This window comes from Hemitrygon akajei, chromosome 17, assembly GCF_048418815.1.
Source record: "Hemitrygon akajei chromosome 17, sHemAka1.3, whole genome shotgun sequence".
NCBI lineage: Eukaryota > Metazoa > Chordata > Chondrichthyes > Myliobatiformes > Dasyatidae > Hemitrygon > Hemitrygon akajei.
In genome coordinates this window covers 19,309,173-19,321,739 of record NC_133140.1, presented here as the reverse complement: position 1 = coordinate 19,321,739, position 12,567 = coordinate 19,309,173, and the positions used below count along the sequence as shown (strand labels likewise).

At 41.7% G+C, this 12,567-nt stretch overlaps 1 protein-coding gene across 2 annotated transcripts in view; it reads right to left on the bottom strand.

Annotated features, from left to right (window-relative positions):
• Nucleotides 1-12,567, bottom strand: part of glg1a (golgi glycoprotein 1a) — a 156,438-nt gene that overhangs the window by 49,570 nt on the left and 94,301 nt on the right. For both annotated transcript variants that reach the window (XM_073069741.1, XM_073069742.1), the window contains exons 10-11: nucleotides 10,532-10,633; nucleotides 1,553-1,706 (exon numbers count right to left, since the gene is read on the bottom strand). In XM_073069741.1, coding sequence (XP_072925842.1) covers nucleotides 1,553-1,706; nucleotides 10,532-10,633 — 256 coding nt within the window. The remainder of the gene's footprint in view (nucleotides 1-1,552; nucleotides 1,707-10,531; nucleotides 10,634-12,567) is intronic.

Below are 12,567 nucleotides of genomic sequence, written 5' to 3'. Positions count from 1 at the left end.
CACCAACATCCCAGAGTTGAAGCAGTTTTGTAAGGAGGAATGGCCTAAAATTCCTCCAAGTCAATGTGCAGGATTGATCGATAGCTATCAGAAACATTTGTGTGAGTTATTGCTGTACAAGGAAGTCACACCAGTTAGTGAAGGCAAAGGTTCACACACTTTTTCCAACAAATACATGTAATATAGGATCATATCGCAATAAATAAGTGAAGTATAATGTTTTTGGATTATTTGTTTAATTGGGTTCTCTTTATCTAGTTTTATGACTTGCATGAAAATCTGATCACATTTTAGGTGATATTTATGCAGAAACAGAGAACATACTAAAGGGTTCACAAACTTTCTAGCGCCACTGCACTCTTTTTTTTGTATGACCTCTATGCACAGGAATTTACTTCTGGATAGTCCAAAAACCAGGTTCAGATGTGACAGATTCCAAGCATACCAGCACTCTAATTCAAAAATTCAATTTCTGACACCTCTTGCATGCCAGCAATCTGAATGCTACATAAAAATTACGTGGAGTCCCTGCCAAAACAGTAAAAACAGTTTGCAGAGATTTTTAACCCCTCCCTGCTTTAGACCACTATCATTCTGGTGCCCAGGATAAACAAGGTAACATTTTAACGACTAGCACCCAGTGCTCTCATATCAATCATCATGGAGTGCTTTGAGAGGCTGGTCATAGCACACATTAATTCCAGCTTCGCAGGTAATCTTGATCCACTGCAATACACCTACAGCCAAAAGGGTCAACAACGGGCGGCGCCATCTCCCTGACCCTACACATAGAAACATAGAAAATAGGTGCAGGAGTAGGCCATTCGGCCCTTTGAGCCTGCACCGCCATTCAGTATGATCATGGCTGATAATCCAACTCAGAACCCTGTACCTACACTCATCTTTGGAGTATCTGAATAGTAAAGACAGCTGCATTTGTCTACAGTTTATTGCTATAGCTCTGCTTTCAATACTATAATTCCAAGCAAACTCATCACAAAATACCTTTGACCAAGGAGTCAATGCCTCTTTCTGCTACCGGAAGCACAAGGGACTTCCTGACTGACAAGACTACAGTTAGTAATGATAAGCAGCAACAACCTCTGCCATAATTATTTTAAACCCACGTTTGCAATCTTATCCCCTTATTTTACTCTCTGTATACTCATGGCTGCAAGACCAAATTCTGCTCTAACTACAGCTACAACCTGAAGATGATACCCTCATAGAGGCCACACCGCAAATAACAATGCAGGAAGAATGTAAAGAGCTTAGTAAGATGGTGCCATAACAACATCAGCAAAACTAAAGAGCTGGTCAATGACTTCAGGAAGAGGGCAGTACACTTGCTTGAGGCTGACATACTTTATTCTGCATTCTGTTACTGTTTTACCTTGTTCTACCTCTATGCACTGTGTAATGATTTGATCAAGGTGAACAGTACGCAATACAGCTTTTCACTGTATCTTGGTACATATGACAATGAGAGACCAACTCCAATCGTATGTTGTGCTGTTTAGTGCTGTGAAAACAAACAAGCCACCATTCTCACCCTGCGACCTTGTTCCTCTGTACGATAGGCATGGCGATACAGACAAGAAAACACTGCTCCAGGGGGTAGCATCTCACTGGTTTGATTCCAACCCTGAGTGTGGCACAGTCTTGAAGCATCACCCTGGCATTTACGATAAAGAACAGGATCCAGCCTGAGGAAAACCGAGAAGATATCATTAAAAGACTGGATAATTGCATTTTCTTGAAGGGGTTTAAAAGAAAATCATCTTTTCCCAACCACACAGTGAAATAACTGATTTATAACCAGACAGCTTACATGATGTAGTCCATATAAGGATTCCCCTACCACCCATGTCTGTACAGAGAAAGTCAAGGAATGCAGTTGACAAAACAAGTTAATTAAAATTTTCACCTTCTGTCTTGACTTGGGATTTTGCCTGTACTTTCAGCTTTAAGGCAGTCACCTGCCTCAAATGTTTCACAAAAGTCATTTTCAGAAGATTACATGGAAACAAGTCTATGTTTTTGTGAAGGCATGTGGAAAAGGAACATTGGCCACAACAACATAAGAGATTGGTGCTCCATTACACTGTACCATCATTTTGTAGCAATTTGCTTTCTCTCAATTATGTTTTTTGCAATCAATATAACTAATGATTTAGCAAAGATATACTACACCGCCAAAGTATTATGTGCTTTAGTGCATCAGAGCTTTTCTTGTGCAGTCCATTTGTTTTTAGGTTTTACTTGGCTGCTTTGCCAAATCTGACCTTATTTTCCCTCTCATTGCCATCTTGTAGCATGATAGGTTAAGTATTAAGAGCTGTGGGCATGCTATCCACATCACAAACATTTCACATTGACTCAATGGTGATTTATGTAAATTACTGGAATTAAAAATTATTTATATTCTTCTCAAGCTATACCTTAACATCCCATCCCTACTAGAGATTGAATCAATAGAAAATTAATACCTCATGCAGATTGTTAAGCAGGCAGCCGTGGACAGAGGGTGCACAATTTAGAGTTTTGAATTCACAAGGTACTACTGTGTAAACAAAGATTACTCTCTTCTGAAGCTGCAAGTGCAATTGTCACAGCAGCAGGTACACAACACAAAGCAATCTGGAAAACAATTGTATTTATACAAATAATGATTGATTCTTCAAAATATGCTTGCATATAGATGCACTTGTTTAATTTTGGGACACAGCAAATCACCCAGTAATCACCTGACCATAACAGTCGATCACCCAGGCCATGCTCTCTTCTTGCTGCTGCCATCAGGAAGGAGGTACAGGAGTCTTAGGACTCACACTACCAGGCTCTGGAAAAGTTATTACCCCTCAACCATCAGGTTCCTGAAGCAGAGGGGGTAACTTCACTCAAATTCATTTATCCCAACACTGAACAGTTCCCACAACCTACAGACTCACTTTCAGGGACTCTTCATCTCATGTCCCTGATATTTATTGCTCACATATTTATACTTTTTTTGAATATTCACAATTTGTTGCCCATTGCACATTGGTTGTTTATTGCGTTTCTTGGTATTTACTGTGAATGCACGCAAGAAAATGAATTTCAGGGTAGTATATGATGATGTTTTAAATATATACTTTGATAATAAATTTATTTTGAACTTAAACTCTAGAAGTACTGGAATCCACCTCAAGACAGCAAAGACAAAGAGCTATATTAATTAAATTCCAACCCCAACTCCTTGAGGCACATATCAAAACTTCAAGTCACAAAAGGACAGGGAGATGAATGTATTACAGAGATGTGCAGAACGCACCAAGTGGTTGAGAACACCCATAAATACAGTGAACAAGATGAATGGTCCAATATTGGAAAATATTTCAGGGTTAAGGTAATTGCTACTGTTGAAACACAAATGCCCTTGTCTCAAATTTGTGCATAGTGTTAAGGGAGGTCCCAGGTGGCCACTTATTTCACAAAACTGTTCGCGGTCATTTATCAACACCAGCAATGCACTGGAGGAACTCAGCAAGTCATGCCGCATCTATGGAGGGGAATAAATAGTTGACATTTCAAGCCAAAACCCTTCATCAGGACTGTAAGGGAAGGGGCAAAATTTCAATTCAATTTCCCATTCTGACATTCAGTCCATGGCCTCCTTTACTGCCACAAGACCACACTGAGGCTGAAAGAGCAACACCTTATATCCGCCTAGTTAGCCTGCAACCTGATGGTATGAGCATCAACTTCTCTAGCGTCTGATGACTTCTACCCCTCTCCATTCTTTATTTTTACATTTCCCATTCTGGTACCTCTCTCATCCCTTTTCTTCCTCTCACCTGCCCGTCACCTCCCTCTGGAGCCCTTCTTCCTTCCCTTTCTTCCATGGCCCACTGACCTCCCCCATCAGATTCCTTCTTCAGTCAATCTCTTCCACTTATCGTCTCCGAGCTTCTTACTTCATTCACTCTCCCCCACCCACTTTCACCCTCATCGGGTCTCAGCTATCACCTGCTAGCTTGTACTTCCTTTCCCCTCCACCTTATCCTGACTTCGGCCCCCTTCCTTTCCAGTCCTGATGAAGGGTCTTGCCTAATTCATCGACTGTTTATTCCCCTCCATGGATGCTGCCTGACTTACTAAGTTCCCACCATCTTTGACATCTCATCATGTGACCACAAGCAACGCAATCATCAATTATATATTACTGTATACAGAAAGGTATAGTACTCAATACATTTGACTTTCAGGCAGATTTTTTCCACCTGACCTTCCTTGGGGATTTGATTGTACTAAATACATCCATGGCTCCAGAGTCCAAGTGGCATTTCAACTGCATCACAAACTGATGCAATTTCATCCAATCCAAACTTGATAAAGATCTGAGCCTTATGAAGCTTTTCTTCACCCTGCAGATATTTGTAGATTATGCTTGCACACGGACCAAGTTGGATCTGGCATACATACCCAGAAAAGGCTCTTAAGACTTAAGTCCCACTGGGTAAATGCCACCATCTCACCATAGTACCATGACCAACGCACAGGCAATTCTAGGAAACATTTCCTGGCTGCCATCACACTGAGAACTCTACCATTCCTCTGCTCCTTGGCTGAGAGTCTAGCTGACTCCAGCACTTAGTGCTTTGGCAGAACAAGCACCTGACCATCAGATCAGGTTGTCAAGCCCTACTTGTAAATCTGCAGCATTTTCAGAACAGCAGCAAACAAAATTAGTTGATACCCATAAGCTAATTAATGAAATTAGGGTCCTTTTTGGTGGACAGCATTATCTAGATTACATCTACACTCGTCCCCTATTTTTCTACTGTTAGTAATCTCGAGATTACTGCCTGTGCCACATGACTGTGAGTATCAGAATAGAGTGAGGTGGAGGATAAATGCATGGCTGAGGGATTGGAGCAGGGGGAGGGATTCAGATTTCTGGATCATTGGGACCTCTTTTGGGGCAGATTGACCTGTACAAAAAGGATAGGTTGCACTTGAATCCGAGGGGACCAATATCCTGGCAGGGAGGTTTGCTAAGGTTATTGTGGAGAGTTTAAACTAGAATTGCTGGGGGGTGGGAACCAAACTGAAGAGACAGAGAAAAGGGCGGTTGGCTCACAAATAGTGAAACCTTGTAGACAGTGAGAGGGAGGATAGGCAGGTGGTAGAGAAGGGATACGCTCAAACATCAGAAGGTTTGAGATGTGTTTATTTTAACCATATAACAATTACAGCATGGAAACAGGCCATCTCGATCCTTCTAGTCCGTGCCAAACACTTACTCTCACCTAGTCCTACCGACCTGCACTCAGCCCATAACCCTCCATTCCTTTCCTGTCCATATACCTATCCAATTTTTTTTTAAATGACAATATCGAACCTGCCTCTACCATTTCTACTAGAAGCTTGTTCCACACAGCTACCACTCTGAGTAAAGAAGTTCCCCCTCGTGTTACCCCTAAACTTTTGCCCCTTAACTCTCAACTCATATCCTCTTGTTTGAATCTCCCCTATTCTCAATTGAAAAAGCCTATCCACATCAACTATATCTATCCCCCTCATAATTTTAAATAGCTCTATCAAGTCTCCCCTCAACCTTCTACTCTCCAAAGAATAAAGTCCCAACTTGTTCAACCTTTCTCTGTAACTTAGGTGCTGAAACCCAGGTAACATTCTAGTAAATCTCCTCTGTAATCTCTCTATTTTGTTGACATCTTTCCTATGATTCGGTGACCAGAACTGTACACAATACTCCAAATTTGGCCTCACCAATGCCTTGTACAATTTTAACATTACATCCCAACTCCTATACTCAATGCTCTGATTTATAAAGGCCAGCAAGGAGTATCATGAACAAAACAGACGAGTTTAGAACATGAATCAGTACTTGGAGCTCTGTTGTTGTGGTCATTACAGAGACTTGGATGGCTCAGGGGCAGGAATGGCTAAGAGTGCCAGGCTTTAAATGTTTCAGAAAGGATGGGGGGGGGGAAGAGAAGCAAAAGTGTAGGGCATGGCACTGTTGATCAGAGATAGTGTCATGGCTGCAGAAAAGGAGGGAGTCATGGAGGGATTGTCTACCAAGTCTCTGTGGGTGGAAATTAGGAGCAGGAGCAGGTCAATAACTTACTGGGTGTTTGTTATAGACCACTCAATAGTTACAGGGACACCAAGGAGCAGATAGGGAGACAGATTCTGGAAAGGAGTACCGTAGATTCCGGATTATAAGCCGCTACTTTTTTCCCACATTTTGAACAGCTTTGAACTCTGCGGCCTTTAATCCAGAGCGGCTAATACATGTTTTTTTTTCATGCCGCCTCGTAAACATTTTGCCTCGTAACAGTAGACCAATAAAATTGATGAGTAGTTCACAGAGGTCCAATGAAGTTGTACGATAAATCAAGCGCACTTTCACAATTAAATTATTGTAAATCAGTCATTTGTACTCACCCTCATCAACATGGAAAATACTCGAAGAAAAGCAAGACCCGAGCGCGTCAGACCCGAGCGCATCAGACCCGATTAGACCCGATCGCGTTACGCAAGCGCGTCAGACCCGATTAGACCCGATCGCGTTACGCAAGCGCGTCAGACCCGAGCGCATCAGACCCGATTAGACCCGATCGCGTTACGCAAGCGCGTCAGACCCGATTAGACCCGATCGCGTTACGCAAGCGCGTCAGACCCGAGTGAAAACGCTGCTTTTAAGTTAAAGGCGATCAATAACTTTTCCTGGTAGGCTGCAGTATATATATTTTTACCAGTCGCTAGGAGATATTGGAATGTTGTTCCAATAAGTATATAACCATATAACCATATAACAATCACAGCACGGAAACAGGCCATTCCGGCCCTCCTAGTCCGCGCCGAACTCTTAATCTCACCTAGTCCCACCTACCCGCACTCAGCCCATAACCCTCCACTCCTTTCCTATCCATATACCTATCCAATTTTACCTTAAATGACACAACTGAACTGGCCTCTACTACTTCTACAGGAAGCTCATTCCACACAGCTATCACTCTCTGAGTAAAGAAATACCCCCTCGTGTTTCCCTTAAACTTTTGCCCCCTAACTCTCAAATCATGTCCTCTCGTTTGAATCTCCCCTACTCTCAATGGAAACAGCCTATTCACGTCAACTCTATCTATCCCTCTCAACATTTTAAATACCTCGATCAAATCCCCCCTCAACCTTCTACGCTCCAATGAATAGAGACCTAACTTGTTCAACCTTTCTCTGTAACTTAAGTGCTGAAACCCAGGTAACATCCTAGTAAATCGTCTCTGCACTCTCTCTAATTTATTGATATCTTTCCTATAATTCGGTGACCAGAACTGTACACAATTATATGCAACGTAATTTGTGTTACCGATACGTATGTATATTTAAAAGTAGCGGTGCGGCCTAAAATCCGGTGCGGCCTTTACAATTAAAAAATTGATTTTATTTCTAAAATTAGAGCCAGCGGCTTTTAATCAGGTGCGCTCTGTAGTCCGGAATCTACGGTAATAATAACATGGTTGTTGTGGTGGGAGATTTTAATTTCCCAAATATTGTTTGGCATCTCCCTAGAGTGAGGGGTTTAGGTGGGGTAGAGTTAGTTAGGTATGTTCAGGAAGGTTTCCTGACACAATATGCAGATCAGCCTACAAGAGGAGAGGTTGATCTGGTATTAGGAAACGAACCTGCTCAGGTGTCAGGTCTCTCAGTAGGACAGCATTTTGGAGACAGTGATCACAATTTTATCTCCTTTACCAGAGCACTGGAGAGGGATAGGAAACAGACAAGTTAGGAGAGCGTTTAATTGGAGTAAGGGGAAATAATGAACTATCAGGCAGGAACTTGGAACCATAAATTGGGAACACATGTTCTCAGGGAAATGTATGGCAGAAATGTGGCAAATGTTCAGGGACTATTTGTGTAGTGTTCTGCATAGGTACATTCCGATGAGACAAGGAAAGGATGGTAGAGTACAGGAACCATGGTGTACAAAGACTGTTGAAAATCTAGTCAAGAAGAAAAGCTTCTGAAAGGGTCAAAAAACTAGGTAATGATAGAGATCTAGAAAATTTCAAGGCTAGCAGGAAGGAGTTTAAGAATGAAGTTAGGAAACCCAGAGGGGCTATGAGAAGGCTTTGGCAAGCAGGATTAAGGAAAACCACAAGGCATTCTACAAGTATGTGAAGAACAAGAGGATAAGACATGAGAGAATAGAACCAATCAAGTGTGACAGTGAGAAAGTGTGTATGCAACTGGAGGAGATAACAGAGGTACTTGATGAATACTTTGCTTCAGTATTCACTACAAAAAAAAGGATCTTGGCAATTGTAGGGATGACTTGTAGCAGACTGAAAAGCTTGAGCATATAGACATAAAAAAAGAAGATACTCTGGAGTTTTTGTAAAGCATCAAGTTGGATAAGTTACCAAGACCAGACAAGATATACCCTAGACTACTGTGCAAGGTGAGGAAGGAAACTGCCGAGCCTCTGGGGATGAGCTTTGAATCATCACTGGGGACGGGAGAGGTTCTGGAGGACTGGAGGGTTGCAGATGTTGTTCCCTTATTCAAGAAAGGGAGTAGAGATAGCCCATGAAATTATAGACCAGTGAGTCTTACTTCAGTTGTTGATAAACTGATGGAGAAGATCCTGAGAACAGAATTTATGAACATTTGGAGGGGCATAATATGTTTAGGAATAGTCAGCAAGGCTTTGTCAAAGACAGGTCATACCTTACGAGCCTGATTGAATTTTTTGAGGATGTGACTAAATACATTGATGAAGGTACAACAGTAGATGCAGTGTATATGGATTTCAGCAAAGCATCTGATAGGTACTCCATGCAAAGCATATTGAGAAAATAAGGAGGCATGGGATCCAAGGGGACCTTGCTTTGTGGATCCAGAATTGGCTTGCCCACAGAAGCGAAAGAGTGGTTGTAGACGGGTCATATTCTGCATGGAGGTTGGTAACCAGTGGTGTGCCTCAGGGAACTGTTCTGGGACTCTTTCTCTTCGTGATTTTTATAAATGACGTGGATGTGGAAGTCGAGGGATGGGTTAGTAAATTTGCTGATGACACAAAGGTTGGGGATGTTGTGGATAGTGTGGAGGGCTGTCAGAGGTTACAGCGGAACATCAATAGGATGCAAAACTGGGCTGAAAAGTGGCAGGTGGACTTCAACCCAGATAAATGTGAGAAGGTTCATTTTGGTAGGTCAAATATGATGGCAGAATATGGTATTAATGTTAAGACTCTTGGCAGTGTGGAGGACCAGAAGGATCTTGGGGTCTGTGTCCATAGGACATTCAAAGCTGCTGCGCAGGTTGATTGTGTGGTTAAGAAGCCATACGGTGCACTGGTCTTCATCAACTATGGGACTGAGTTCAAGAGCTGAAAGGTAATGTTACAACTATACAGGACCCTGGTCAGCCCCACTTGGAGTACTGTGCTCAGTTCTGGTCACCTCACTACATGAAGGATGTGGAAACTACAGAAAGGGTGCAGAGGAGATTTACACAGATGTTGCCTGGATTGGGAAGCATGCCTTATGAGAATAGGCTGAGTGAGCTTGGCCTTTTCACCCTGGGGCAACAAGAGGATAAGAAGTGACCTGATAGAGGCGTATAAGGTGAGAGACATTGATTGTGTGGATAGTCAGAGGCTTTCTCCCCAGGGCTGAAATGGCTGACACAGAAGGGTGTTGAGGTGCTTGGAAGTAGGTACAGAGTAGGTCAGGGGTAAGTTTGTTTTTTTTTTAAAACGCAGAGTGAGTGAGTGGAATGGGCTGCCGGCAACGGTGGTGGAGTCAGATACGATAGGGTCTTTTAAGAGATTCGTGGATAGGTACATGGAGCTCAGAAAAATAGAGGGCTGTGGGTAACCTTAGCTAATTTCTAAAGTAAGTACGTGTTCAGCACAGCATTGTGTGCCAAAGGACCTGTATTGTGATGTGGGTTTTCTATGTTTTTCTATGTTTTCTAAAAGGCACAAACACCACCACCACACAGAAGAAATTTAGCACAATAGCAATCTAAATTCCAAATGAAGCACTAAACTTTATATGCTAATGATCTCTTTTAAATGGAGCAGCTGTATATTCAGCTGGATATTTGACTAAGCACTGCTATTTATTCATCAGGCATGGATTAACCAAATTGAAGCCTCCCATTTACTTTAGCAAGGAAAGACATGAATCTTTAAGTTGCTAACTTATACAGACAAACTTTGTGAACATGGTCAGCACCATCATCATACTTCACCTTATCTGTTCCTCTACCTAGTTATGATCTGTGCTGCCATTTGAAGTTATAATAAAAACAGAGGAGGTAGAATGGCTCCCTGGAATTTGTTTTATTCCTTTCACCTTCAGCTATCAACTAAAGTCACCAGTAGAGCTCCTTTTGCTTTGACCTCCAATTCTAAGCAGTTAATGGTGTTCCCTGCCCTTCACAGATAGATGATGGTTTGATTGCAATACAACTTGTTGCTTTCCAAATTCTCAGCACACGCAGCAATACTTACTTCCAGTCACGGGAAATGAAGTACTGCAGCTCCAGTAGGCGATGCTCACACTCCTCCACCATCTTTTCTGTGTACAGGTGCTCCATGAGACATGAGAGGATCCTGCCAGTAGAAAATAGAGTAAACATTAACATCTTAAAACTTGCTGCCCAATTTATTTCCTGAATGGCCTCTGGTAAAGTACAAGGCTATCAAGATGAGCAACCTTTCATCAACAAATTCAGTCACAAAAGTTTATTTACAATCAAATCCTATTACTATGTTAATTTGTTCAAGTGCCCAGCATCTTTTCAATTTAGCAATGAGCATTCTCTCTTCTTAATATAACTTTATAGTTCAATACAGTTAAGGATTTCAGAAAAGATAGCTTTTTACTTGAATCCAAAATCATCTTTGTCAACATACATAATTTTCACTTGGAACTATTGCAAAGCAAAAAGGATGCATAATCTAACAGAAATTAATGGTGTGGCGGCAGTCATATAATTAAGTCAGAAATTAAATGGGACTGAATTTGCACAGCTTGATATTGCATCCCTGCTTACATGAAAACTGTTATAAGTCAGGCATAGTCTGGAAAGTGGAAAGAAACAACCACCACAGTGTTACATCATGAGTATTGAAAACTAGTGAGCATCTAACCACCACCTCTCAACATTCAATGATGTTACCTGCAAATCTGCCGCCCTTTTAACACCCTGGGGGAGTGGTCATTGTCCAGCTGAAAAGAAGTACGGTAGGTAGATATTTTGTCACAACTAACTCATCCCTGACAATCCCCTAGGTTTTCACTCATTACAAACTATCAGCCAGGAATGTGGAATTCTCTCCACTTGCCTGATGACCCCAGTGCCATGAACATAACCTTAATACCATTCAAAACAAAGTAGCCTCTCATAAGCATGCACTCCCTTCATTTAAAAAAACACTCATCTGGATTGCAACATATGCTGTTTACAAAATTCACAGCGTATAGACGCAGCATCCAGATCCAGATGGAGCATCCAGCATCCACCACTAACTCCCTTGCCTGTAACCTTCATAATCTAATGGAAGACCAGCAGACATCACTGGTACCCAACTCCAAATCAAACAATTCTGATCTGGGAATACTGCTTAATATTTTACTCTCCTTTGCCCAGCATGCCTACAGAGAACCAAGTCAGTTCATTGGTTAATATCCACCCCGGCACATTGAAATTTGGAATCAGCACAGATCCAGAGGTTGAAAGCATCAGACCCCCTTCACTGCCACTGGACTCACTGAATCCATTGGTGAAGCAGTGACTACTGAAAGCGATTACCATGACTGGTGACCCTTTTAAAAGAGGTTCAACCACCTTTGATTAATGAGGAAAAAATCTGCACAAGTTTGTTTCAAATTATCATAATATTTTAATCTCTGGTACTTTGAAGTGTTTTTGGTGTTAAATCTAGTTTTCAAAATTAGCAACATTTTATTCTCTGTTAGAAGATAATCAATGCCTTTTGGGATTAGGACTGAGGCAGCAAGTCAGATCCATAACATTGCTCCTGGAAGTCCCTGCCTAACATCACTATGAGACTAGTTCATGAAGCAACATCATCACATTTCCAAGATCAATTAAGGATGGGCAATAAACATTGGCCTTGCCAGTTCATGCAGTTCCACCACATGCAAGTAAACCAAATCTGAACTCCCAATGCCATTATCTCAACTTTGCTTTGAGGACCTCTTCAAGAGGCATGTCCTCAAGATGGCATCCATCAGTAAGGACCCTCGCCATCTGGTAGATGCCCTCTTTTCCTTACTACCATCACGAAGGAGGTACAGGAAACTGAAGATCCACACTCAATGTTTCAGAAGCAGCTTCTTCCTCTCTGTCATCAACTGTCATATAGTTCATAAATTCATGAATATTACTCATTAGTCCTTTTTTGCACTGATTATTTATTTAGTAATTCATAATAGCTTTATGTCTTTACACTGTACTGCTGTTACAAAAACAACACATTTCATGCTCTGCAAGAGAGTGGAACCTCTACAGATATGCCAT